This window comes from Cariama cristata, unplaced genomic scaffold, assembly GCF_000690535.1.
Source record: "Cariama cristata isolate BGI_N322 unplaced genomic scaffold, ASM69053v1 scaffold1269, whole genome shotgun sequence".
Taxonomy (NCBI): domain Eukaryota; kingdom Metazoa; phylum Chordata; class Aves; order Cariamiformes; family Cariamidae; genus Cariama; species Cariama cristata.
In genome coordinates, this window is record NW_009637179.1 from 30575 (window position 1) to 56895 (window position 26321).

At 47.5% G+C, this 26321-nt stretch overlaps 1 protein-coding gene across 1 annotated transcript in view; it reads left to right on the top strand.

The window, feature by feature from the left end:
- The first annotated feature begins 680 nt into the window (after nt 1-680).
- The window catches only part of BRD4 (bromodomain containing 4), a 26832-nt gene continuing 1191 nt past the window's right edge, over nt 681-26321 (top strand). Inside the window, exons 1-10 of the mRNA XM_009708173.1 lie at nt 681-796; nt 3235-3553; nt 6986-7123; nt 9329-9464; nt 14436-14719; nt 15240-15599; nt 17703-17831; nt 21767-21976; nt 23006-23205; nt 25289-25587. Coding sequence (XP_009706475.1) covers nt 777-796; nt 3235-3553; nt 6986-7123; nt 9329-9464; nt 14436-14719; nt 15240-15599; nt 17703-17831; nt 21767-21976; nt 23006-23205; nt 25289-25587 — 2095 coding nt within the window. The 5' untranslated portion in view covers nt 681-776. The remainder of the gene's footprint in view (nt 797-3234; nt 3554-6985; nt 7124-9328; nt 9465-14435; nt 14720-15239; nt 15600-17702; nt 17832-21766; nt 21977-23005; nt 23206-25288; nt 25588-26321) is intronic.

Here is a 26321-nt window from a genome sequence, read left to right on the forward strand (position 1 = left end):
CAGAGCGTCCTTTTATTGGGGGAAAGAGGAGCAGAATGATGTAAATCGGGGTATTTCCAGTTAATCTCTTGAAAAAAAAAGTCACTAGAGTTTGAAAACGCAGGAGAATCCCTCCAAAGGAGCGAGGAGACAGTGGGGGAAAAAAAAAGGAGGGGGATAAATTTGAGACAGTGAAAAAGATACGGGCTAAATTAAATAAGTGATAAATATGTGGGTGGGGGGAAAAAAAAGGGTGAATCTGATACAGATGCTGAACCTCCTGGATGTCCAGGTCAGAGCCTTTGCTTTTGAGTGGAAGGGGAAGAAATTAAATGGATGATGAAATATTTTCCCTTTAGAAAAGGAAAAAACCCAACCCAACAACTCCTTGGCTTCCTCTTACAGCTGGCTCTGGGAGAGCTATTGTGTTAAGAGGGAGCAGAAGGAAATCGAGTCGGTCGCAGGCCTCGAAACGATGAATTTCAGGAAAGAATTTGCCCTAAAAGTGGAAAAATACCTGGGAAAAACTGAAAATCCCTCGTTTTTCCGTAGGCGTCTCGCGTTTGCGGGTGCGCGTAGCCTCTTTTGCTTCGCTGGACTGGCGACGTCTATTAAAAACTAGCTAATTCTCGGGGCGTAGCCTTGGTTTCTGATGCCTTGGGTCGATGCCGCGCATTAATCGCTTTGTTTGTTTCATCAGATACGGTATCTAAAGGCATTTGTGCCTGAAGCCACGGAAGATAGATGGACAAGCCAAGCAACTTCTGACTCTGCATCATTTTCTGGGGCAAAATTATATGGCAATGTATCCTACAAGGTAACGTAGCCCCTTGCAGTGAGTAAAAGCGGATTCCTTTTGCTTGGCCACCACTTGATAAGAACAGTTGATCCCTTGAGAGCTTCCCTTAGAGGAATCGGCACCACCCCGAAGCAAAATTCAAGGAATTTTGCACGAGAGGGAAATCTTAAATCGCTTCCAAATCGTGTCGTGTTTGAATTTCGATCTCCCCTGCAAAGTGCGGGCGGGCTACCCTGCTAACGGGGAAGAAAAGCAGGAGCAAAATGAAAACTGGGAATAGAGAAGTTTCACCGGGCAGCTGAGCTAGCAGCTCTCTGAACGCAATACTCCTGTATCCGCAGCTGTAAAATATCCCGGGGGAAGGAAGGGCAGCGATCTTACCGCTCGAGCGCTGCTTCAACTCGCTTGGAGCCCTGAAAAGTTAAAACCCCATTGTTTAAAGACCAAAAGCTGATGTTGCCCTGGTGTATTAGGCAGTCGGTGTTAGTTTTAGGCCAGTAAAAGCAACGGACCGCAGATTTTAAGCAGGGGTTTAAGACTGGCTGAGGCTTTACGGGGACTCCGGAAGCAGTTGAGGGACGTGGCAGGTAAAATTACGCAGATCCTTCATCTCTCTGGCTCTCGGTCCCTTGCGGCCATACGGGCAGGGACCACGTCTGCGCATCCAGACCACGACCAGAGACATGGGGAAGATGTTTTCTTCCTTGCTTTCCCCCAAATGTCACTTGAAACTGGTGAATAACGAGGCTCTTAATTAATCTCGCACAACATACAGTGATCTTCTCTAATTAACAGCTGCACGTCTTAAGCTTAAAGCGTACGACGTGCGCTCAGCGTTAAATTAGACGAAGGACGCACGTCACGGAGAGTGTCTTTACCGGAGGAAGGTCCCACGCGCCCAGCGAGGGTGGGCATTCACCGCGTGGCGGTGGTGAAGCCGCTGGTTGACGGCGACTGGTCCTGGCTGGGTGGTGACCCCTTCACGCGGCTGTAGCTTAAAGAAGCCGGGCAGGCTGCGTGTGGTCTTCGGAAAGCTCTGGAATACACCCTGGGAGAAGTTCGTAGGCTCAGCAGAAATACCGTTTTTCCCCCAAGTTTCTGGTCGTCAGGGTGATATTTAAATGAGCTGCCTTAAGATTACCTACCGAGGTTATCTACTTTAAGAATATTTACTTAAAGATCATCTACCTAAATTATCTACTTAAATTAACTACCTAAAGTTATTATCTACCTAGATTATCTACCTAAATTACCTACTAGATGATCTACCTAAAGATTATCTGCCTAAATTATCTAGTAGATGATCTACCTAAAGACCGTCTACCTAAATTAACTACCTAAAATTGATCTACCTAAAGATTATCTGCCTAAATTATCTAGTAGATAATCTACATAAATATTATCTGCCTAAATTATCTAGTAGATGATCTACCTAAAGACTGTCTACCTAAATTAACTACCTGAAGTTGATCTACCTAGATTATCTACCTTAAATTATTATCTACCTAAATTATCTACTAGATGATCTACCTAAAGACTGTCTACCTAAATTAACTACCTAAAGTTGATCTACCTAAAGATTATCTACCTAGATTATCTACCTTAAGTTATTACGTACCTTATTATCTACCTTATTTTCTACCTTAAGTTATTATCTACCTAAATTATCTACTAGATGATCGACCTAAATGTTACCTACCTAGATTATCTACCTAAATTAATTACCTAAAGTTATTATCCACCTAAAGTTTATCTACCTACATTTTCTACCTAGATTATCTACCTAAATCAACTGCCAAAAATTATTATCTACCTAAATCCTCTCCCGAAAGCAGATAGGGTGAATTAAATGTGGGTCTGTCCGCTGCATGGTTGAGGTGAAGCATCCCACGGAAGCTCAACCTTCACCTAAAAGACAGATTTTGACGTGAATTTGGGATTAGCTGACCCGTGGTGGTGGGGTGGGGAGTACGGAGAAGCCGAAAGGAGATCAACGGGTCACCCTGCGCTCTTTTCGCTAGAGCTGAAAGTTGACCAACACCGATTTAATGTCTCTTCCTGGTGTTGGCAAACCCAACCTTGGAGCCGAAGGTGGTACCTGCAGCGGTTTGCTCGTTAGAGCCTCGTTTAGAGGCAACGAAGACTCTTTATTGGAGTCCTCGGTGACCAGATTAGACGCGAACACGGGTATAAAACTCACGCTCGCTAAGGAGCGGAGAGGCAACGCTGCCACATGGTGTGGAAGAGACAGCAAGTTGCCTCTCGTCCTTGCCCCGGGATATGGAATGCTGACATCGTTTGTTGGGACAGCACAAGGCCGTCACTAAGCGAGCAGAACACAAGGTCTAGTTGCCCGAGCTAGTCTGGCCGAGCTCTGTTGGTTTATTTTTAAGCAGCTCCTTGGACCAGAAATCTGGGATTGAAATGACCTCATCTCCCTTCTCCTGGTTTTGCAGGGTGTCCGGTGAGGAATGCAATGGGATCAATAGCATGTCGGCGGAGAGCGGCCCTGGAACGAGACTGAGAAATTTGCCGGTGATGGGGGATGGACTGGAAACCACCCAAATGTCTACGACGCAGTCACAGGCTCAACCCCAACAAGGCAGCGCTGTAGGCGTTAATCCCCCTCCGCCGGAGACTTCCAACCCCAATAAACCCAAGCGACAGACCAACCAACTGCAGTATCTGCTCAAGGTGGTGCTGAAGACGCTATGGAAGCACCAGTTTGCGTGGCCTTTCCAGCAGCCAGTGGACGCCGTCAAGCTGAACCTCCCTGTAAGTAGAGATCGAGAGATCGGGCGAGGGTTCTTGGTGGAAGGAGGGAGACCGTTGGGGTCTGGCAGCTGCCTTTGCCCTTCTCCTGAAACCACAGAATCCATCTGTAACGGTTGGGACTCGATGATCTAACGGTTAGACTCCATCTAATGGTTGGACTCGATGATCTGATGGTTGGACTCGATGATCTGATGGTTGGACTCGATGATCTCGAGGTTGGACTCGATGATCTCGAGGTTGGACTCGATGATCTCGAGGTTGGACTTGATCTAGAGGTTGGACTCGATGATCTCGAGGTTGGACTTGATCCACGGTTGGACTCAATGATCCAATGGTTGGACTTGATGATCTAAAGGTTGGACTCCATCTAACGGTTGGGCTTGATCTTCAGGGTCTGTTCCAACCTAAACGCTCGTATGATTCTATGATCTTGTACAAAACACACATGCGAGGAGGAATCTCCAGCGGCTCAGCTACTGCTTTGCCTTTTACCACCCTCCTCTTTCCGTTGGGATGTGGAGAAGAAATTAGGAATCAGATTTCAGGAGTCGGGGCGGGTGAATCTGCAGGCCTCTGTCCCCAAGACGAGCACCAAAACTTATTAAGCACCAAAAATTAAGCACCAAAAGTTATCAAGCACTGACAGTTGTTAAGCACCGAAAATTATTAAGCCCTCAAATTATTAAGCGCTAAAAATTAAGCGCCAAAACTTACTAAGCACCAAAAATTTATTAAGCACTGAAAATTCAGCACCAAAACTAAGCAGCAAAAATTATTAAACACCAAAACTAAGCACCAGAAATTATTAAGCACCAAAACTAAGCACCAAAAATTTCTTAAGCACTAAAAATTAAGCACCAAAACTTAAGCACTGAAAACTAAGCACCAAAACTTACAAAGCACCAAAAATTATTAAACGCTGAAAATTATTATGTACTGAAAATTATTAAGCACTGGAACTTACTAAGCACCAAAAATTATTGAGCACCAAAAATTATTAAGCACTAAAAATTAAATACCAAAGGTTATGAAGCACCAAAAATTAGGAAGCACTAAAAATTATTAAGCACCTAAAATAAAGCGCCAAAAGTCCCTAAGCACCAAAAATTACTAAGCGCCAAAAGTTTTAAAGCACTAAAAATGAAGCACCAAAACTGAATAAGCACCAAAAATCAAGCACTGCAAATTATGAAGCACTGAAAATTTAGCACCAAAACTTACTCAGCACCAAAAATAATTAAGCACTGAAAATTAAACACCAGAAGTTAAGCACCAAAAGTTAGGAAGCACCAAAAGTTATTGACCGCTAAAACTTACTAAGCACCACATGTTAATAAGCGCCAAAAATTCTTAAGCACCAAGGTTATTAAGCAAATCCTCTGTCGACGCGGGCTCTGCCTTACCGCTGCCAGAAGCCCAGCGTGCTTTTCTGTGCCTCGCTTAAAACCTCGCTTAAACCCTTGCTTAAACCCTCGCTTGATCTCACCTGCTTTAGGAGCAGAGTCTTTTTTTGAGATGAAAACACCCGGAGCCTTTCCCGGAGCATCCAAATACTCAAACACCCGCTGCGCTTCTCCTGTAACAAAACACACGAGGCGTTTCAAAAGGGACGCCAATTTTAAGTTAATTTGCAGTAAATCGAGGGAATTGAGCGCACCCTCAGTAAGACGTCAGCGAGTTAGGCGGGAGCGTGGATCTACCGGAGGGTGGGAAGGCTCTGCGGAGGGATCTGGCCAGGCTTGGTCGATGGACTGAGGCCAAGTGTACGAAATCCAATGAGGAGAAGTGTTGGGTCTTCCACTTGGGTCACGCCAACCCCGTGCAACGCTACGGCCTTGGGGACGAGTGGTTAGAAAGTGGTCAAGCGGAAAAAGACCTGGGGATGTTGATTGGAACGTGAGCCAGCAGTTTGCCCAGGTAGCCAAGGTGGCCAACGGCATCCTGGCTTGTATCAGGAATGGTGTGGGCAGCAGGACCAGGGCAGGGATTGTCCCCTCGTACTCAGCACCGGTGAGGCCGCATCTCAAATCATGTGTTCAGTTTTGAGCCCCTCATGTCAAGAAAGACTTTGAGGTGCTGGAGCGAGTCCAGAGAAGGGGGGCGAAGGGTCTGGAGAACTTTTGGGGAGCGGCTGAGGAAGCTGGGGGTGCTTAACCTGGAGAAAAGGGGGCTGAGGGGAGACCTGATGGCTCCCTGCGCCTCCCTGAAAGGAACTTGGAGGTCGGTCTCTTCTCCGAAGCGTTAAAACGAGAGGACATGGCCTCAGGTTGCACCAGGGGAGGTAGAAATTGGAAATTTGGAAAAATTCCTTCACCCGAAGGGTTGTCAAGCACTGGCAGAGGCCAACGAGGGAAGTGGTGGAGTCCCCATCCCTCGACGTATGTAGAAGACGTGGAGATTCGGCACGTAAGGACCTGGTGGCGGTGTGAGGTTAACGGTTGGACTCGATGATCGTAAAAGTCTTTTCCAACCTGAAGGATTCTGTATTTCTAAATTGGCCCGGAAACCTTTTCCCCCTGCGCAAGGGTTGCATGCCGGCGTCCTGCCCGGCACATCACGGACGGGAAAGGGAACGGTGCAGCCCTTCCCATTGCTTCAACCTGGGCACCATCACCCGGAGAAGTTAAGAGTAAAACCTAAGGAGTTAGCAAAAATTGACGCATAATTCAGAGATTATTTATTATAGTAAATCACAGCGACATCTCCTCTACCGCACCTCTGGTTTGAACCCTTCCAGCCCCCACCAGAGGAGATTTGTTCCCTTCCTCCCTTGAGATGCTCCCCCTTAAGAGAGATCTTTCTGCGTAACACCCACTTTCCTCGTCTGGTTTCTCTTTAAGATAGAACACCTCTAAATATAATCATCTATTTCCCAAGCATTTAAGGTATTTAATTTCTTCACGGCAAGAACGAGCTCCCTGTTGCGTGAGGAAAGCGCCGGTTCTATAGGAACGGTGTTTCCAGCTCTTTTTTTTTTTTTTTATTAGAAGTTATACCTAAAAATAGAAACACCTTCTTTTATATTAACCTGGACGCGTTTAAGGGGCTGTAGGAAATCTGCTTTCTCCGCTTCTCCTCCTGTCGCTGCGTTCGACCGACGACCTCCTGCGAAGGGTCGTTCGTTTCCCAGAAGATTTTTAGGAATGATCCTGCACCGTTACCGACCGAAAACCCAGAATCAGGGAATTTTAGTGCCTCTGGGCTTCGATTACTTCTCTACCAAAGGTTTGTCCTTCTGTTTAATAAAAAATCCCAGCTGAGAGACTGACATGGTCTAAATCTGGCAGCTAAATACGGGCTGAGCTTGGAAGATCTCACCCAGGTGGGTCCAGGGTTGAGATCCAGGAATCCCGGTCCTTAAACTCCGTACAAAGACGCGCTTGGCCGATGTTTTAGTTCTCAGGCTGACGTCTCCCTCTTTTCCTTTTGCAGGATTATTATAAGATAATTAAAACTCCGATGGATATGGGAACAATAAAGAAACGCTTGGAGAATAACTACTACTGGAACGCTCAAGAATGTATCCAGGATTTTAACACGATGTTTACAAACTGCTACATCTACAATAAGGTACGGAAAGTTCCCAAATTTACGTTTTTTTTCCGAGGGAAATCTTCCGCGTCCTTGTTGGAGCGGTGCGGAAATGCAGGCGTTGCTTATTCAAACGGTCCTTAAAAGGAACCACTGCCGAGATTAAGGTTTTTTAGGAAAACAAATGGGATTAAACCGATGGGAGCTCGGGCGCGTCTGCCTGCTGCCAAGAAGCGAGACGCAGACAGAGCCTTCCCTCCTGGAAGAATTATTAACAGATAGCATTAGTCGAGACGCTGTTTCTTCTTCTTTTTTTGTTCTTAAAAGGAAATTTTTAAGATTTTCCTAGGATCTGACTTGAGCAGAGCCACGAACATTACCAAACAAATATTTGAGAAGTAGGTCTTCGTGTTTTCTCTAGCTTTGTTAAGAAGGCGACTTAAGGCTGGTTTGAATCTCTGAAATCTAGTAGGGGGAGAGGAAAAAAAAACAAACAGGGATATACGGAGCGGCGCGTTGAGTTTGTCAAGCCTGACCTTGACCTCGTACATGATTCCTCTCCAGACAGCGAGAAACATCCTGAAAACCCTTTGATTTTATAAACGGTTGTACAGCCGCCTGGGGTGCAAGAGGAAATAGCTGGTGGGATGAGGAGCATCCCTGTGTCCACCAAAACCTGGGGGTGATGGTGGAGCTTGGAGAGTTGGGGAACGTTCTCAGAGGTGGCACCAGGCTGTAGTGAGCACAGGGCGCTCGCTCGTTATCTTTTTAATTAGCCAAAGGACCCCAAAGACAAAGGAAAGGTTTACAGCTGTCCTCAAAAGCAACGAGACGTCGTCCGAACCTCAGGCTCCCCTCCAGCCATTTCCTTCTCCCACCGCTCCACCCTTTCGGCCGTTTGCCCGAGTGTTTCGCTTCCCGTTCGGTTTCTGCCCTCCTCGTTTCTCCCGGATCTTTTCTCTCCTTCCCCGTTGCTTCACCCTCGCGTGCTTTGACCTTTTGTTTTTTTATCTCCTCCTCTCAGAAATATTGCGCAAGACCTTCCTAGTTCCAAATCAAAGTGTCGTTAGGAGTTTTGGTCCTTCGAAACCATCTCTTTGATCGTTGCCCTTTCTGATTTGAGCTAGCGTGGTGTAAATTGAACGAGGGTAAGCTCTTAAAGGCTTCAAATTATTTATATATCTCCCTTAAAGTCTTTCTGCCACGTTCTCCCACCACGATGTCTTCCCCCTGCCGGTTTTTCTCCCCTGTCCTCCCTAATCTTCACCGGTCTCCTCCAAACTGGAGGGCAGAAAAATATCTTCAGCTAAAGAAACAGCTCCGTGGACTTCATGGAGCCTGCAAACCATCAACCGGGCAGGTTTGTGCACGTCATCCTGACGGGCAAACGCGGTTTTAACCGTCCTCGTGCCGATGGCAGAGCCGGAGCTGCCTTCTCTTGGCGTCACCGTGTCACGACAGTGATGGCCGTTGGTTTGTTGGCTTCACATCAATCCACGCTCTTGTTCTCTTGCTCCCTCCTCTTCCCTCTCTGCCCAAATTTATCCCTATCCACAAAACAACGTCAAACCTTCAAATCTCTTCTCTCTTCTCACCTGCCCTGCTGCAGGGTGGCCCTGGGCAGAAGATCTCATCCTCTCCTGGTGTCCTCCTTTCTCTTTGCCTGGACTTTTGCAAATACAGGCTTCTCCTCCGGATCTGTAAGGACCTCTTAGTGCCGTCCTCTCCTTCCACGCTGATTTAACAACAAGTAAAAGCTCACAACGATCGACTTCCTCCTTAAAAACTTCCTTTTTCAGGGAGGAAATTTCCTTGTAAGCCCGTGCCGAGCTCTTCTTACTCCCTACATTCTACGGAGAGACTTCTTCCATGAGACTCCCAAAGTCAGGAGGATCACACATGGAAATGACTGGCTGGCATTAACCCAGCTCTTTTCTTGTTCCGCTTTTTCCCGCTTTTCCCTCCTCCTTTCATTCAGAAAATAATCTTTCCCGCCAGCAGGTAACACCTTACATCGATTTATTCTCCAGTGCATCTGCTTGGTGACGTCCCTGCCCGCCATCTGGTTTTTATCTATAAAATATAAGGGCTTTAGGGTGAGGATTTAGCGCTTGGGACAGGATCCCGTCCGCCTTTCCGCTCTACCGTAATGGAAACAGCAGCTCTAAGGAGGGGGAAAATACAAAGTCATCTCTCTGGAAATATTCGCCGTGCCTAATTTATCGTTTCTGTTTTTTCCTCCAGCCAGGGGATGACATAGTCTTAATGGCAGAAGCTCTAGAAAAGCTTTTCCTGCAGAAAATCTCCGAAATGACCCAGGAGGAAACGGAAATCGTTATAGCCCAGACGAAAGGAAGAGGACGTGCGAGGAAGGAAGCAGGTATGACCCTTAGTCGTACAGCGCGGTTAAGCCGCGCTCAGCTTCACGCCGCGTCTTGACCTGGTTTCACCCTTTCTTGAGTTGGAGCCTTTAATTAAGATGTTAATTCATCCCAGGCAGCTTTCCCCGGGGTTGTGGGTGTTCTCAGTGCCTCGCTTTATCGCGTAGAGCGTCCAAAATTGGGTGAGAAGGAAGGGGAGTCCCTCCTGCGCTTGCCTTCCTCCATAAGATTGTCTCCGGTGAAAGGCCACGGTAGGTGATGCCTTAAAAGTCCCTTGTCCGTAGCTTCTGGGCATCGTTTTTGGGAGGTGGAGAAGTGTTTGGGACGGACTTTGCCGTAAATACAGCGCTGCTAAAGCCCGTGTATTTATAGCGCTGGTGAAACATCGTCGTTCCCGGCTTTTCCACGACGGTAAAAAGCTGAGAGTGATAATAAAAGTGTTTAATTTTTACTGTCGGGGAGCTGAGATGATGAAATATCCCTCGCAGTACCTCAAGGGGAAAGTACAGCTGTTAAAAAGCCGCACAAATTCCGTTGTATCTGACCTCTTTGAGTTTCACAGCCGCTTGTCATGTCACCCTGGAATGACACAGTGTCGTAAAAAAGCCGAAAAACCCATCGCGACGTTTTGGCTCCAGACCGACAGGAGAATCCTGGTGCGGAGAGCGTCTGAAAACGATTCCGAGCGTCACAACCCACCGCTGGCCTCCCTGTAACTCCCTCGAGTTATAATTTTTATAATTTCCCCACCTCGTGTATTAATTTGGCAATCATTTGGGCTAGATAACGACGCTTGATGAGCTTCCCATCCTTCAAACGGATGCGTTGCCCCAGGCGAGGTGGAACGCCGCTCCCCGAAGATGAATTCGCTTTGTGCAGCCCTTGACCCGTGCTCGGCCAGAATCCCAGAAACTCCCTTTTTTTGTGGCCAGACTGATGAATTTACCGTGTCTTGCTCTTTTTTCAAGGCTGAAATATTAACCGGCACGCTTTAGGCTCTACATAACGCCGAACCGCAGCATTTTGAACCCCGGTTAAAGTTATAAATCGGTAAAGTGATGTTCTGTATTCGTGTCTCTTGATACCTTAAGACTTTGCGTTAATGATGTAGGCTTTGTTTTTTGGAAGTTTTACTCCCGGCTTAATAATTTACAGGATCAAAAAGTAGCATTTTACTCACTTCAGCCAATTTTCTGTCTGCTACGTAATATAAAAGTGCGATTCAACCACCAATTAATTTATTTGCAGTCTGTCTCGTTGAAGAACATCTGATCCAGAGTGAAAAAAAACAAAATATCTCTGCTGGCATTTTAGAGGAGGAGCGCGCTAACTCACTCCCACGCTCGGTATTTTCCTGCTAACGTTGCTGGTCTGAACTCTGCAGCATCGTCTTCTCTTTAAATAACTTTGTTTTATCGAAGGCTTCCCTGTTTTCAAATCTGTGTTCTCTGTAATAATCGGCTTCTTTTCGCTCGGAAGAATTTTTTTCCCATCTTTCAGTCCTCCTTTCTGTGAACCCTCTCCAGTTTAGCACATCAATAACTCCGGACACCAGAACTGGACAGAACTGTGATGCCCGCTGGAGGTAAAACAACGTTCCCATTCCCCTTTTTATACTTCAAGAATTCCATTATCTCATTTTTTGGGAGTATCAACCATTCCTCAGGCTCAACATTGGCTTCTGATGCCAGCGGATCGGTTGAGAACATCCTGGCCCTGACGTTGGTCTCAGCAGCATCTCATCAGACGCGCGTCCGCTTTGGAAATCCCCTTCATTTGAAACATCTCTCATCCCAGTCTTGCATCGTTCTCGTTCTTTTAGCCAAAATCTGTGCGATACCAAGGAAAATGTCACGGGCAGGAGCGTCACCGAGCTTGTGGCACCAAAAAAAAAAGGCGCTTTCGCCATATTTACTGCCCGCGAGCATCTCCCAGCCCTTCGGGAACGCTGTGAATCCTCGCGTCTCTTCTGATGCTGTCTCGGCGTCGGACTCGTGGTGCTGGGATCCCGAGGTTTACTGGAAAATCGGCAGGAGATGACCGCGGAGCTTGAGGGTCGACCCTCGAAGGGTTTGGAAACCTGTTGTCTGGGTGATAAAGAACAAATCTGACTTCTGTAGTTGCTGCTGAACATCTTCCGTAGCTGTCGGAAGAGAAAACCTTTGGGCACTGCCATCACCCGGACAGCGAGTGCAAATTCAGAGCAGCAATATTTACAAAATCCCCCAAATCTTCCCCGATTGATTATCGATGGTCGTCATCTTTGTGCGTAGAGGAGCTTCGTACCGTTTTCAGAACATCCGAAATACCGAGGAGCAAAAAAATAGGGTCGTAAAGCCCGAACATCTGAAACCACTTTAATTATTTTGACTTTATTTTCTTTTCCCTTCCCTTGGCAGTTTTTCACCGTCGACGTCTCTCTGTTACAGGACTGCACCTGTGTCCGCGCGTGTTTTTCATTCCCGACTCCAATTTCCTTCTCTCCGTGTCGTTGAGTCCTTTCAGCTTCGTGAAATCCAGGTTTTGAAGCACCAACAAACCCAATTTATGGATTTTTCAGCACATGACCGAGTTGTAATTACTTGTAGCCGAGATTTTATTGTAATTATTTTTTTTTTAGGTACTGTCCTTGATATTTCATTATTGTGTGCAGGGAGGAGCTCTCCTTGGGTAGAAAATGCTTGACCATCGCCTTTCTCTGCGTCTCGTTGAAGGAGAAGCGATGGAATCACCCGTAGAGAAGATCTTTTGACCTACACAGCCTAGAGAGACGCTTATAAACTCGGATCTCCTTTTCTTCTGCCTCGACCCTATAGCGTATATAATGTGTAGGTTCCCACCTGAGCTCATCACCCTCCAACTCTTCACCTATAGTATTGACCAGCTCTCCGAAGGGAGCTATAGGTTCATCTGGAAACCCTATATCGCGCTGCTGGGGCATCCCGTACCTGGTGCTTCTACCTTCTGATTTGCTATCTAGGGTAATAGAAGAATAAAATAGAGTAAGACGAGAATAGGATTGAATAATAACACGATAGAATAAAATAGAATAATACAGAGGTAACTAGAATAATATAATAGTAGAATAACGATATATTTACTATATAGAATATGTCTTTGGGGACCTACAAGATCCTTTTCCCCTCTCTGCCTCCTGTTAAATCGTATTGTGCAGTAAATAAATGAGCACATCGTAAGCGATTGGGGGGTAAATTATTACAAACGGGTGGCGAGCGTTGCCGCAAGAAACCCCCGCGGGTTTCTAAGAAGGTAGGAGGTGAAGCGCCTCGGCTTGGCCTGAGCGATGCAGAGCTTCTTCACGGTCCCAGCAGGACCCACGGGATCCCAGGAGGACCCATGGGATCCGAGCAGGACTACAGGATCTGGGCAAGACTATGGGATCGCAGCAGGACCCACGGGATCCCAACAGGACCTCAAGGTCCCAGCAGGAACCAGGGGATCCCAGCAGGACCCACGGCGTCCCAGCAGGACCACAGAATCCCAGGAAGGCCACGGGATCCCGGCACGACGCGTGGGATCTGAGCTGGACCATGGGATCTGAGCAGGACCTCCAGGTCCCAGCAGGACCCACAGGATCTCAGCAGGACCCATGGAATCCCAGCTAAACCCACAGGATCTGAGCTGGACCACTGGATTCGAGCAGGACCCATGGGATCCCAGCAGGACCCACAGGATCTGAGCAGGACCATGGGATCCCAGCAGGACCCATGGGATCCAAGCAGAGGGATTGACCAGGGCCAAATTTGGCATCGTTTCTGTTCTAATTAATTATTTGGGGGGAGCGATTCTTGGAAGAGGTGCTGGAGAGCCGGCAGGGCCAGGGCCACCGCTGATGGGTCGTGCTCGGGGGGAATCTCCTCGTTGAGAGAGCGGTGAAAGAGCAGCCAAAACCCGATCTCCGCAGCCGGGGCGGTGAGCAGGGAGCACAGGTATGGATGGAGCGGTGGGATATCTCCCTCCTCGGGATGCACATAAAGCATAGTCCCCGTGTTTTAAAAAATACCGAGCTCTCTTCTTGCTGAAGATACAAATCTGATTATTGCTAACGAGGTGTGTTTGATATCTGACGGAAGGTGCTCCTGTAATACCCGCTGATCCCAAACCTTCTCCGGATTTTGGGACTGATCTAACTTTGCCGATATCTCCATCTTGAAGGTCTGCTGGAAGAGTGGTCATGGTTCCCAGCATCATCCAAGCTTTGCAGCTTTCCCTTTTGCAGAGCGGTTTCACCATGCTGGAAAAATTGGAATATTGGTCAAAGATTTGCTCTGGAAAGCAAGAGCAGCTCCAACAAGGAGGTGACTTCCCCAGGGACATGAGAAGGTCCAAGGGCAACGCTGACATTCCCAACCTCGTGTCCCAACCTCTACGGTTGCTCCGTCTTTGAAATCACCTAATGAAGACCTTGCTCTTCAGCCATCAGGAGAGATTTCCTCCGGACAGTAACAGCTGCCGTGACTTAAGTCACTGAGATTTAAGAAACTCTTCCTGATAACAAAGCTCAAATTGCTCCCGAAGGAAGAGTTGCCCAATTTTGGCTCCAAAATGATGGTCCTCAAGAACCATTGCCTAGGAAAAAAGGATAGGCAGGAAAAGAGGCGCTCATCTCCTTGCCCTGCCTGCAAGAAACGTTTTGGGAAGGGAAGGGGAAAAGAGGAGGGCGCCTTTGGCTGCGTCTTGGTCTTTTTCTGGAGAGGTTTTGGTACGGTTAGGTGCTGAGCTTCTTCACCATTTCACTTAGCGAGCCGTAAAAATAATCCTCGTGAAGGAAAACGTGTGGCGAGTGTTTACCCCTGACTGGTTGCGCAAGAACGGGAACTGCAAGGTCTTAATTATTTAATGAGCAATGTTCTTTAAATGGTGTCGTTACGAAAGGTTAATTGGTTTTCCCGTTAAAACAACGTAAGTTTGAGGAGAGAAACAACCCTGTCTTGCTTTTCTCGTGGCAGTGACATCCAAACCAGGATCATCCACGGTACCGAACGCAACCCAAGCAGCGTCCCCGGCGCAGACACAGGCGCCACAGCAGAACCTCCAGTCGGTGCAGACGACTCATTCCTTTCCTTCCGTCACCCCCGACCTCATCGTCCAGACCCCAGTCATGACGATGGTGCCTCCTCAACCTCCCGCGCCGCCTCCGCCTGCTCCTCAGGCCCCCGCGCCGCCGGCCCCGGCTCCCCAACCCATCCAACCTCACCCTCCCGTTATCCCAACACCCGCCCAGCCCGTGAAGGTGAGTGATTCCTTAATTTTTGCAACGTGACGGCTTAAATTATCTTCACAGTGTAGAAATGCCACGGTCGGTCAAGTGGTTGTTCTTTGTTTTGCCACCGGAGTCCTATTTGAAGGCGACCGGCGGCAGTTTGGTCAAAAAGTGCGTGTTTTGAGAAACATGAGGAGCCTACGGTGACTCTCTCTGACACCAGTTAAAGTTGGACGTGATGAATTCCACCCAGCTTGGCGTGGAAACCCCGTTCATCCTCTTAAAACCTTCTTTCCTTGAGCTTTATATGACTCGGGAAGAAAATCACGGCTTGCTGGAGTGATCATGCCTAGGTTTTTCTGTAGAGCTCAGTACGGGTCAAAAAAATCTGAATATTTTTGGAAGGGTTTCCAATGTCCTCGTAGCGTTGCCTTGAGGCTTGAGTCAACTAACGGTGACGAATCCGAGTCAACGCTATAAGAAACCCAACTGGGTTGAAGCCAAAAGTACGATGTCGTAAATAATAATTGCTTTATTTGTTCGATTATAGACAAAAAAAGGGGTGAAGAGGAAAGCAGACACCACGACACCAACGACCATCGACCCAATTCATGACTCGTCATCGCTGCCCACCGAACCCAAGTCCACCAAGCTGGGTCCACGTCGGGAAAGCAGCCGCCCGGTGAAGCCTCCAAAGAAGGACGTTCCAGACTCTCAACAACACGTGGTAGAAAAGAGTAGCAAAATATCCGAGCAGTTAAAATACTGCAGCGGGATCATCAAAGAAATGTTCGCCAAGAAACACGCTGCCTACGCCTGGCCCTTCTACAAACCTGTGGATGTGGAAGCACTGGGACTTCACGATTATTGCGATATCATTAAACATCCCATGGATCTGAGCACAATCAAAGTAAGCTCAGGTTTTAGAGGAGGGGGAGGTCGGAAAAAAAGCTGGGTTTCTCCCCACGTCTGCGCACCGGGCGTCTTCAGATGTCTGCAAGATTTATTTTGGCTGGAGGTTTCTGGTACATTCGGTCTCTTCTTCTTCTCTTGCTGTTATCTTGGCATTTCGGAAAAACAAACAAGCCGACATCCTTCCAGAAGGGTTCTTCGTAGCAAACGCTGGCACGGGGTTTTTTTATAGGCAATTTCCATTCCTGTATAAATCAACCCTTTTTTTTTTAAGCCCAGGAGATGGCCTCAGAGAGCATAAATCGCAGGAAGAAGGGGATTTGCTTTAAACCAACCCCATTTTCAATTCTTTTTAAAATAAAGGCCCGTCTTTCTGAAGTTGTCTGTCTAAGTCAGTCTTCTCTTAAGCACAGGTAGTTCCCTCTCGTTTAAAAATGCCTCATTTTAAAGACCGCCTGCAAATTCATCCACGCTTCCCCTGGAAACATTAATTCATTGTTGGAAGTTTTAAAAACGGCTGCAAAGTCATCCACGTTTCCCCTTGAAATGTTAATTCATGGTTTAGAAGTCTTAACTTTTTAGCTGGGAAACCTTAATTTGTTATTTAGAACCCTTTAGCTTTTTGGTTATCGACTGTTAATTCATTATTTAGAAGTCTTAACTTTAGCTATGAAAACTTCATTCCTGATTTAGAAGCCGTCAACTTTTTAGTTACCAAACCGTAATTCATTCTTTAGAAGTCGTAACTTTTTAGCTACAGGATGAACTTGGGTGCAAGCGGTTTAAGCTTAGCTCTAACTCCCGTTTCACCCCTTTTCAAACCAAAGGACTGAATTTTCCCTTCCCTCAGCCCGCTCCTTGCCGAGTTTACACCAGGGCTGAAGCCAACGAAAGTCACGGTTCTTCCTTTGTCACGGTAGGATCTTGGTGAGCCAAACTTTGGAGACGCCAAATTAAATTCTTGGCTTTAGTTTTTTCTTTTCTCCTCCAGACTGGCCGGCGATGAGCGTTAGGTCTTGCACATCCGTTGCTGCCTGTACGTCTCGCTGCCCAACTGTCTGGCAGAGCTGCCTGTCTGAGGTCACCCTTGGCAGATGTTGCCGGCCCAGCTGTTGAACGTTCTTCATCTTCCAGTTGTCCAACTCAACCTCGCTTTCCCAGGGAGGGAGAAGGAAGCGTGAAGCTTCTCTTGGCTCAGCTGGCCTTGCCACAGCTGGATGCGGCGTTTGGAAGGATGAGGGGGGCTTCTCAAGGCTCTTTCCGCCTGGATCAGTCCTCCCACCTCCACGTAGGGTTGGGAGAGGAGCAGGTCGCCGTAGAGCAGGTCAGTCCCTTCCTAGGGTGGAGATCCAAGCTCAACACCAGCTTGGTTCCCGGAGGAAGAATTTCTGGATGATCGAAAGCAAGCGAGATGGTTGAATCCTGTCCCTTACGTCCACAAATGAAAGCAAGCGAGGTGGTTGAATCAAAGCAAGCGAGGTGGTTGAATCCTGTCCCTTACGTCCACAAAGCCTCTCTTCTTCTTCCATTGTTGGGCAAAGGACCGTCTTGGTGTCCTCTGTCCCTCCAACCGGGCTACGCCATTAAGAAAACTCCTTCTAGGGGACCGATCGGAGCGAAGCTCCCCATGTTCTTCTGCTAACGCGCAATCTTGGGCGCACGTGGAGGTTTAGCCCTTCTTGGTTGAGGTCAAGGAGAGCCGGGGTTCGTACTCCTGTCCTTCAGCATCGCTCTTCCAACCTTCGGTTCTTCATCCGAACTGTCAACCACGTAGACAGCGAGAAGGTGGCTTGGAGAGCACGTAGTCCTCTTTTGGACATCGTTGAGGATGCCCATAGTCAGCTCTTATTTTTTTTATAAACCATCCCCAATCCTTCGTTTGACCAAAATCAGTCATTCTTTGGACTAAAATCAGTCATTCTTTTGACCAAAATTGTTCTTTTGACCAAAATTAGTCATTCCAACGTAGGTAGAAAATGGATGGGCAAAATCCACGGGTGCCACGGCGCTGTATTTACTCGCTCAAATCGATTTGGTGAATTTGCCCTGTTAATAGCGGAGAGTTTTGTTGTTTGTTTTTTTTTTTCTCTCTCCTTTCTAGTCTAAACTGGAGAACCGGGAATACCGAGATGCTCAGGAATTTGCGGCGGACGTGCGATTGATGTTCTCCAATTGCTATAAATACAACCCCGCTGATCACGAGGTGGTGGCCATGGCACGGAAGCTGCAGGTAAGGACGCGCGTTGGCACAGCCTGCTTCGGTTTTCGATGAACGTCGCCGTGTCTCTTGACTTATTTTTTCCAGCGTAAAGGCTACGTAGTCTGGAAAGAACGTCAAAAAATGCCGGCGTGGTAGATAACGGTAAAACAATTACACTTTTTGCTGTGGAAGTGATATAAGGAGTGAGCTGATTCAGCCTAATTTGCTTCTTTAAACTTTTATTTTGATTAATAGCGTCTTTTTCCTGTCCTCTTACCTTTTTGCTAAAGTAATAGGAAGGAAAAGCGCGGCTACAAAATGTCATTTTTCTCCCGAAAACACGTAGAGGGAAAATAAATGACGGTACCCACTGCGTTAGGCTGCTTTAGTCCCTCTTCCGTCATTCGTACGGTGCCGTTTTCTGCTCTCCGCTTGTTCCCGAAGGCTTCGTAGTTCAGGAATGAGCTGCTAAAGCCGCCCCACGTCTCGACTGAAGTGCTTGCCTTAATGCACACGCTCCGCCGCTCCAAAAAATCACCTCGATTCCCTCATTTCTCGGTCATTCGGAGCGAGATCACCTGGCTGAAGCAGGAAAAAGCACTTTTTTCTTTTTAGAAGTTCCAAAGTTTACACTTTGAAGATTCAAAGACTCATTTTAAGGGCCCAGAGCTTCATTTTTAAGCCCCAAAGTCTGATCTTGAAGGTCCAAAACCTCATTTTGAGGGTCCAAAGGCTCAGTTTTAGCAGATCTGGGAGAGACCGAGCTCCTTCTGGCGCTAAAGGACCTCACAGCACCTGCGCAGAACCACTGCACGGGGACAAAGGGGATTTTTTTGACCCAAGCGTTTCAACACCCATCATTAAAAACACTCGGGTGTTCCCCATATCCATGATTTCAGGCAATTTGTTCCCTTAAATGCCAATTTCTCCGGTTTTTTTGACCTTGGGAGGATTGTGGGCGCATTTATCGTTTTCTAAAGAAGTCAGGTTTCCTGCTTGTACGTCGCTCGATCCCTCCTTAATAACTTCACCGTCTCACACTTGATGCCAACCAAACGGCTGGGACCGGCTGTGAAATCCCCAAAATCCGCGTGGAGCCGGATGCCAGAAAGACGCCTGGACCGCGGCGAGGAGGGAGATGCAGGAGGAGCTCGACGGGATGTGAAACACATGTGAGGACACGGGAACCGAATCCGTAAGGAAAAATGGTTTTATTAGCATAGAAAAGTACCGACTCGGGCGGTGTGGAGCAGAACGATGCGACGGCGGAGCTCTCGCGGCGTGAAAGGAGAAGAAAATCAGCGTGGTTTGCTTTAAGCACTGAGATTTTATGGTAAATAGATGCCTGGAAAAGATGATGCTCACCCTCTGCCTGCTCTTTCCTTCTTGTTTCGGTCTAACGAAGAACGTCGCAGACTCTTGAAACAACTTCTTGGAGCGGTTTCCGACCAACAGCAGAATGAGAGAGCGATATCCGATCAGAAATTCCGGTCACTCTTGTCTCAGCGCTGCCGAGCACTGAATAATTTAATGGAAACTGTTGTCTCAGCGCTGCCGAGCGCTGAATAATTTAATGGAAACTTGTGATTTTTCTTTTCTTTCACCCCATTTTATGGGGAAAAATCCTCAGCGACCAGCATTGCCGGGTGATGTTGTCTGGACCCAGCGGGCTGTACAAAATCAGGATTTCAGCCGCATCAGTCCCGTGGACAGGCTCAGGAACACGTCCCCGCACAGAGCAACCACTCGGGGAAACTTTATTTCTGACAAAAAGATGAAAAAAGTGATTTTTTTGAATGTAATAGTCCCCAGAAAACGGGCGCTACATTTCAGAGCAGCCCCGTAGCGGCGATGCAACGGAGCCGAGTCCCAAAATACCGGCTGGATCCCACTCCCTCCGTGGTTGAGACCGAGGTAGCACCTCTCCGTTTGCTTTTCCCTTGCCCAGAAATAAAATTTTTTTAAAAAAAAGAAAGTTTCTGCTGCTGAAGTTTGGAAACGAGGCTGAGGCTTCAAGTTTGGACTTGAGTTCCCATAACCAAGATACGCGGCGCTTTGGTTAATAGACAGCTCCGATGGCTGCCTGCTGCGTTATCCCTCCGTCCCGGAAACGTCGACCTCGGAAATAACTTCATTTTTCTGCTTTTTGTTACCACTTACATCATCAGAAGATGGTGGTTTCTTGGATTTTCAGGGTTTAACACCAGCTCGTGGAAGAGGTTTATGGGTTACATTTGTCCGTGCGAGGACGAGTCAGCCGTACTGGTGATGTATAGAAGGGAAGCAGTAAGAATCCTTGATTAAAAAGACATTAATTAGCTCATTATCTCCTCGCAGGGTTTTTATTTCCATCCAGTCCTGGGTGGATTCCTAGGGATCCTTCGGACACCAAGGGCTTCTCATAACCTGAATGCTTCCGAATTGATGGATTGCTTTTTAACTTCACGCAAAGGACCTTTAAATTAACCTTCCTGTTAATTAAAAGACTACACAGGTATATTAAAAAAAAAAAAATTAGGAAGGTTTTATTTCTGACCCTAGAGAATTAAAAAATCAAGGATATACGGTGATGTAGCATTGCATGCCGGTGGTAATCAACCACCGGACTTTCTGGTTCATGGAAAATAATAATTAGGTTGTAAATGGCCGTTGAGTGCCATGAATCCGTCATAAATGTACGTGGGTGCCTCCGTCGTCCGCAAACGATGCCGGTGCTGGCGGAGCTCGGAAATCTCTCCTTTTCCTCCAGCATTTTTCTTCTCTTTCCCCTAAAATTTGAACCTGAGCGCGTAAACGAAGCCAAGGGCGTTTCTGCCAGCAGATGGAAGCAGCAAAACAACATCTACAACGCCCGGAAAAGCCGTCCACAACCCTGAATAAAAAGACGAGGAGGCTGAGGATGGAGAAAATGGGGATCCAGCAGCGTTCCGCCTGCTGGTGTTTTAAGAAAGAAAGTGGAAAAATAACATGTGCCGAGGTAGGGGAGAGCCCGACAGATCCTTAAGGATGAGCTTGAACTGGAAGAGCTGGAAGCCTTCGGGATGGAAAACATCGCTGGAGCGATGAGATAAATCCCGACACTTGTGCCGTCTTCGGGTTGTCCTTCCCACCATCGCTTGAGTCATCTTCTGGGAATTGCCGGTCTCCTTACGGGCTCCTAAAGGAGCCCGGGGTGAATTGCTAAGCTCAGAAATAAATCCCTGAGTTCTAAATACCTAAAAACAGGTGAATTGAGCCTGGGTTTAGGTCTGGCTTGGCTTGTAGGAGGCGGAAAAAAATGGCTTTGCCCTTCAGAAGGTGGCACCTTGGGGGAACAAAATCTCTTTTTGGCTGCGAGAGGCACTCGTTCCTCTTCTGGGAAATGAAAAACCCCACACTCCAAACCCAAATCGAATGAAGTCAGCGAGCGTCGAGGAATAAAACCGGGTCTAAGCACAACCGGGCTCTTCCCACCTTGTCGTAGGTTGAAATGAAAATGGATTTTCCTATCAGGCTTTAGGAGAAAAAAAGGACTTGCGCATTCACTGGGATAACTGGAATTAAACCGACTTCGCATCTCTCGCTCTTGGATAACGGGAAACGTCCTGGCGCAAGCGTTTGGGCCGAGTCGAGGTTGTTTTCACGGGACGTGGGTTGGGAAAATCCAGGCAGGCTGAAGAGGAGAGAGAATTCCAACTGCAATTCCTGCCTTGGGCTCTCCCCGGATCCGTTGCGTTGTAGAAGATCTCAAGAACCTGGACCACGCGGCTTTTAAATGAGTCTTGTCCTTCTCCCCCCGTCAATTTTTTTCCCCCCAAACCATCTCGGAGAAGGTTGAAATTCCAAGCGGACTTGGAGCTTTCGGGAAATTCTCTTTGTTTGCGACACGCTTGGGTAGAAACCAAAAGTCCGTAGGAGCTCACAACCGCGCGTGTAGCATCCGACTTTGCCAAACCTGACCTTCTTTTTTCCCTTCTTATTTTCAGGACGTCTTTGAGATGCGCTTTGCCAAGATGCCGGATGAACCGGAAGAACCTGTGATTCCGGCTTCTTCTCCCGTGGTTGTGCCACCTCCCACCAAGGTGGTTCCCCCTTCTTCTAGCGACAGCAGCAGCGATAGCTCCTCCGACAGCGACAGCTCATCCGATGATTCCGAGGAAGAGCGAGCTCAGCGGTTAGCGGAGCTCCAGGAACAGGTACCGCTTCCGATGGGATGGACTGGGGAGGTGTCCGACGTGTCCTTCTTCTTGAACTCGGTGGCCTCGGGGACTTAACTCAAAGCCGTAGATGTTTTTAGTTGGACAATAGTGACCCTCAGCTGCAAAAGGCTCCGAAATTGGTAGTTTTAAAGTGAAACGTGAAGGATTTGGTGTTTTTTAGGATGGTCCTTCCGGTTTCTCTTAGGATACACAAGCTGATTCCCAATGGCAGGAATTTGCTCCCTGCATTTGGATGGTGACTTCTGAGCAGGCAGGGACCTCCAGAGTGGGAAGGGACCTCTGGAATGGACTGGGACCTCCGGAGCAGGCAAGACCCTCCGGAATAGGCAGGATCCTCCAGAGCAGACAGGATCCTCCGGAATAGGTAGGGACCTCCGGAATGGGCAGGATCTTTCAGAATGGGGAGGATCCTCTGGAGCAGGCAGGACCTGCCGGAGTGGACAAGACCCTCCAGAATGGGCAAGACCCTCTGGAGTGGGCAGGATCCTCCGGAGCAGGTAGGACCCTCTGGAGCAGGCAGGACCCTCCGGAGTGGACGGGACTCTCCGGAGCAGGAAGGGCCCTCCAGAGCAGGTAGGACCTTCTGGAACAGGCAGGGACCTCCGGGAAGGGGCAGGATCCTCCGGAGCAGGCAGGATCCTCGAGGATTACCTGAACTCATGGGCTGGAGGGAACCCCGTGAGATAACGAGCAGTTCTCCAACCCGTAGCCTCATCTCCCGCATCCTTCTCATTCATGGCATCGTTAGCGCTGATAATTAAAGCATCCGAAGCGAGCAGCCCGGTTTTGCCTCTGCCTTAAAGAGGTCGTCGCCTTCCACTTGCAGCGGTCAGTGCTTTAATATACAGGAATCACAGGGCGATGAAAAGCTAGAAAACCCAACTTAATTAATCGAAAGAGATAAAAAAACATTAGGCAGAGGAGCAAAAAGTTAATTAATACAGAAAAGGAGGAGGTGTTGGGCAAAAATATCGTGGTTTTTATGTGTGTGTGTCTACCTCTCAGCTTAAAGCAGTGCACGAACAGCTCGCAGCCCTGTCCCAGCCACAACAGAACAAACCAAAGAAAAAAGAGAAAGACAAAAAGGAGAAGAAAAAAGAGAAGCACAAAAAGAAGGAAGAGCTGGAAGACGCCAAGAAAAGCAAAGCCAAGGAACCGCCACCCAAAAAGGCCAAGAAAAGCAACAGCAACAGCAGTACCTCCAGGTCAGCCCCGTCCCTCTTCCGTCGCGTCATCCGTAGATTTAATTTTTTAATTTCCCCTTTTGCTCATTAACTTAAGCGTACGCAAAATTCTCGATAAGTAACACCGTTGCTAGGACTGACTCGCAGCAAAGCTCTCGCCTCCGGAGGCGTTGCTTAGGGTCAAGTCCCAACCGTGAGTTTTAACTTTGGGTTTCGGGGGTTGATGCTTTTCTACGTGGCTTCTGTGAAGGCACCGAGTACGGGAGAGAGGGGAAAAAAAAAAAAAGAATAAATCACGTGGAGTCGCTCTGTTACATCTCAAATCCTTGAATCCTCTTCATTTTTCCTCCCTCTCCCTTTTTTTTGGGAGGAGAGCTGGAGGTTTTTAAATTAAGAGGTAAGATGCCGCGAGCCGAGTCGGGTGCCAGCTCAAAGGGAAGGGCAGGATCTTGGTATTTAACCCGAGGCGAAAAGGAGTCGTTTGACGTATTTAATTGTAATGAGATGAAATTAAGGAAATAACGAGCGAGATGTTGGAGTTTGTGGCTGTCCCGCAGCATGTTCAGGCTTTAAATAAACCCCGACGGGTGCGGCAGTGGATTATTTTAGGGAAATGGGAGTGTTTAAGACTCCATTAACCTCATCCTTTACTAATTCTGAGGTGGTTTTCCACCCAGACTTCGTTAATTAACTGCGTTAGCACGGAATGATGGGAGAAATAAATATCTACAAATTTACTTCCGTCAGTTTTGAAATGCCCCAGGTCTCAACAAAGCCAACGGTGATGTCAGCGAGTCCCCGTAGCTGGGCTTTGGGTTTTTTTTAACCCTTCTTAGGAACATGCGTTTTTTACGATCAGATTTCAAATGCCCCAGGTCTCGACAAAGCCAACGGTGATGTCAGTGAGTCCCCGTAGCTGGGCTTTGGGGTTTTTTTAAACCCTTCTTAGGAACATGCGTTTTTTACGGATGCTGGGTTTAACTTCTCCGTACGGGGTGTGTAAGGAATTCCCACCCGGAGCAGCTCGTGCTTTGCTGAATTACATCCAGGAGCCGCTCATCTCTTTGGGAGAGCGAGCTTTGGGTTGTGGAGAAGCTCAGCCTTGGGTCTAGGAGCAGGTTGAGCTCAGTTTTGTTGTCTTAACAGCAGGTTGAGCTCAGTTTTCTTGTCTTAACAGCACGTTGAGCTCGGTTTTCTTGTCTTAACAACCAGTTGAGCTCAGCTTTGGGTGTCTGACAGCACATTGAGCTCAGTTCTCTTGCCTTAACAGCTGGTTGAGCTCAGCCTTTGGTGTCTTAACACCAGGTTGAGCTCAGTTTTCTTGTCTTAACAGCACGTTGAACTCGGTTTTCTTGTCTTAACAGTCGGTTGAGCTCAGCCTTGGGTGTCTGACAGCACATTGAGCTCAGTTCTCTTGCCTTAACAGCCGGTTGAGCTCAGCCTTTGGTGTCTTAACACCAGGTTGAGCTCAGTTTTCTTGTCTTAACAGCACGTTGAACTCGGTTTTCTTGTCTTAACAGTCGGTTGAGCTCAGCCTTGGGTGTCTTAACACCAGATCGAGCTCAGTTTTCTTGTCTTAACAGTGAGTTGAGCTCAGCACTGGGTGTCTAAGAGTGGGTTGAGCTCAGTTTTCTTGTCTTAACAGCGGATTAAGTCAGCCTCGGGTGTCTAACGGCATGCTGAGCTCAGTTTTCTTGTCTAATGGCGAGTTGAGCTTGGTGTTGGGTGTCTAACAGCACGGTGAGCTTAGTTTTCTTGTCTGGCAGCAGACTGAGCTCGGCCTTGGGTGTCTTAACAGCAGGTTGAGCTCGGCTTTCTTGTCTTAACAGCAGGCTGAGCTTGGCCTTGGGTGTCTTAACAATGGGTTGAGCTGAGCCTTGGGTGTCTAACAGCAGGTTGAGCTCAGCTTTCTGCATCCCAGCCTCATGGTGGACCTTCAAGCTCAAGCTCTAACTGACAGAAGATGCTCGTTTCCAGGATGGAAAGTAAAAACATTAAAACCAGAGCGCTGTAGTGCTTACGCAGAAGAGGTTAAGCCCCAGCGGCTGCTTTTCGGTGGTAACGATCTGTTCTAGAATAACATTTTATAATTGTTCTTAAGTAGTAAGAAGGAGCCTGTGACGGTGAAGAACAGCAAACCCCCAGCCGCCTACGAATCGGAGGAGGAGGAGAAATGTAAACCCATGTCCTACGAGGAGAAACGGCAGCTGAGCCTGGACATTAATAAACTCCCCGGTGAGAAACTGGGCCGAGTTGTCCACATCATCCAGTCGAGAGAACCCTCGCTTAAAAACTCCAATCCCGATGAGATCGAGATTGACTTTGAGACGTTAAAACCATCCACCTTACGGGAGCTGGAGAGATACGTAACGTCGTGTTTACGGAAGAAGAGGAAACCTCAAGGTACCGTTTTAGTCTTAAAACCGGTTTTATCTCCTTAGTCGCCAGCGATCTTTTCCCAAGCTGGAGGCAGAGACGAGTAGAATAAAAGATGGGTGCAGGTACTGAGGTGCTCGATACCTTTGTCCAGTGAAAAAGAGGATTTGATGCTTTACTTTTTTTAATTTGATTAATTTACGAGTTTATTTCTGATTTTAATTTATTAGTTCTCTAATGACGCATCAACACAGGTATTAAACCCTACCGCCACAGCTAGAATTTGGTGCCACCACTACACCCCCACCACTGTATCCCCCCCAAAATGTCAATATTTTAGTTCTAATTAATAGCGTCACAAACAGTCTGACGCGATTTTTTCTTAAACTCATTAACGATCTTTCTAACGAGCAGCAGAGAACGGAGAGGAGATGAGAGGAAAACCCAGTTTCTGCCCCTCGGCATCCGTGGGATGCTGACGTGCCAGATGGATGTCTGATACAGGGGGGGTTTTGCTCTGGAACTCTTCTTATAAATCTCTTCTAAACCTAGTTTAAATCTCTTCTAAACCCAGTTTAAATCTCTTTTAAACCTAGTTTAAATCTCTTTTAAACCTATTTTCAATCTGTTTTCAATCTGTCTTCTATATCCATTTGTTATTTCCATAAATTGAATTTCAAGATCTTACTTTATACCCATTTTTATCTTCGATATATTCTAAAGTGATTGTTTATATAATAAATACATGTATTTATTAATGA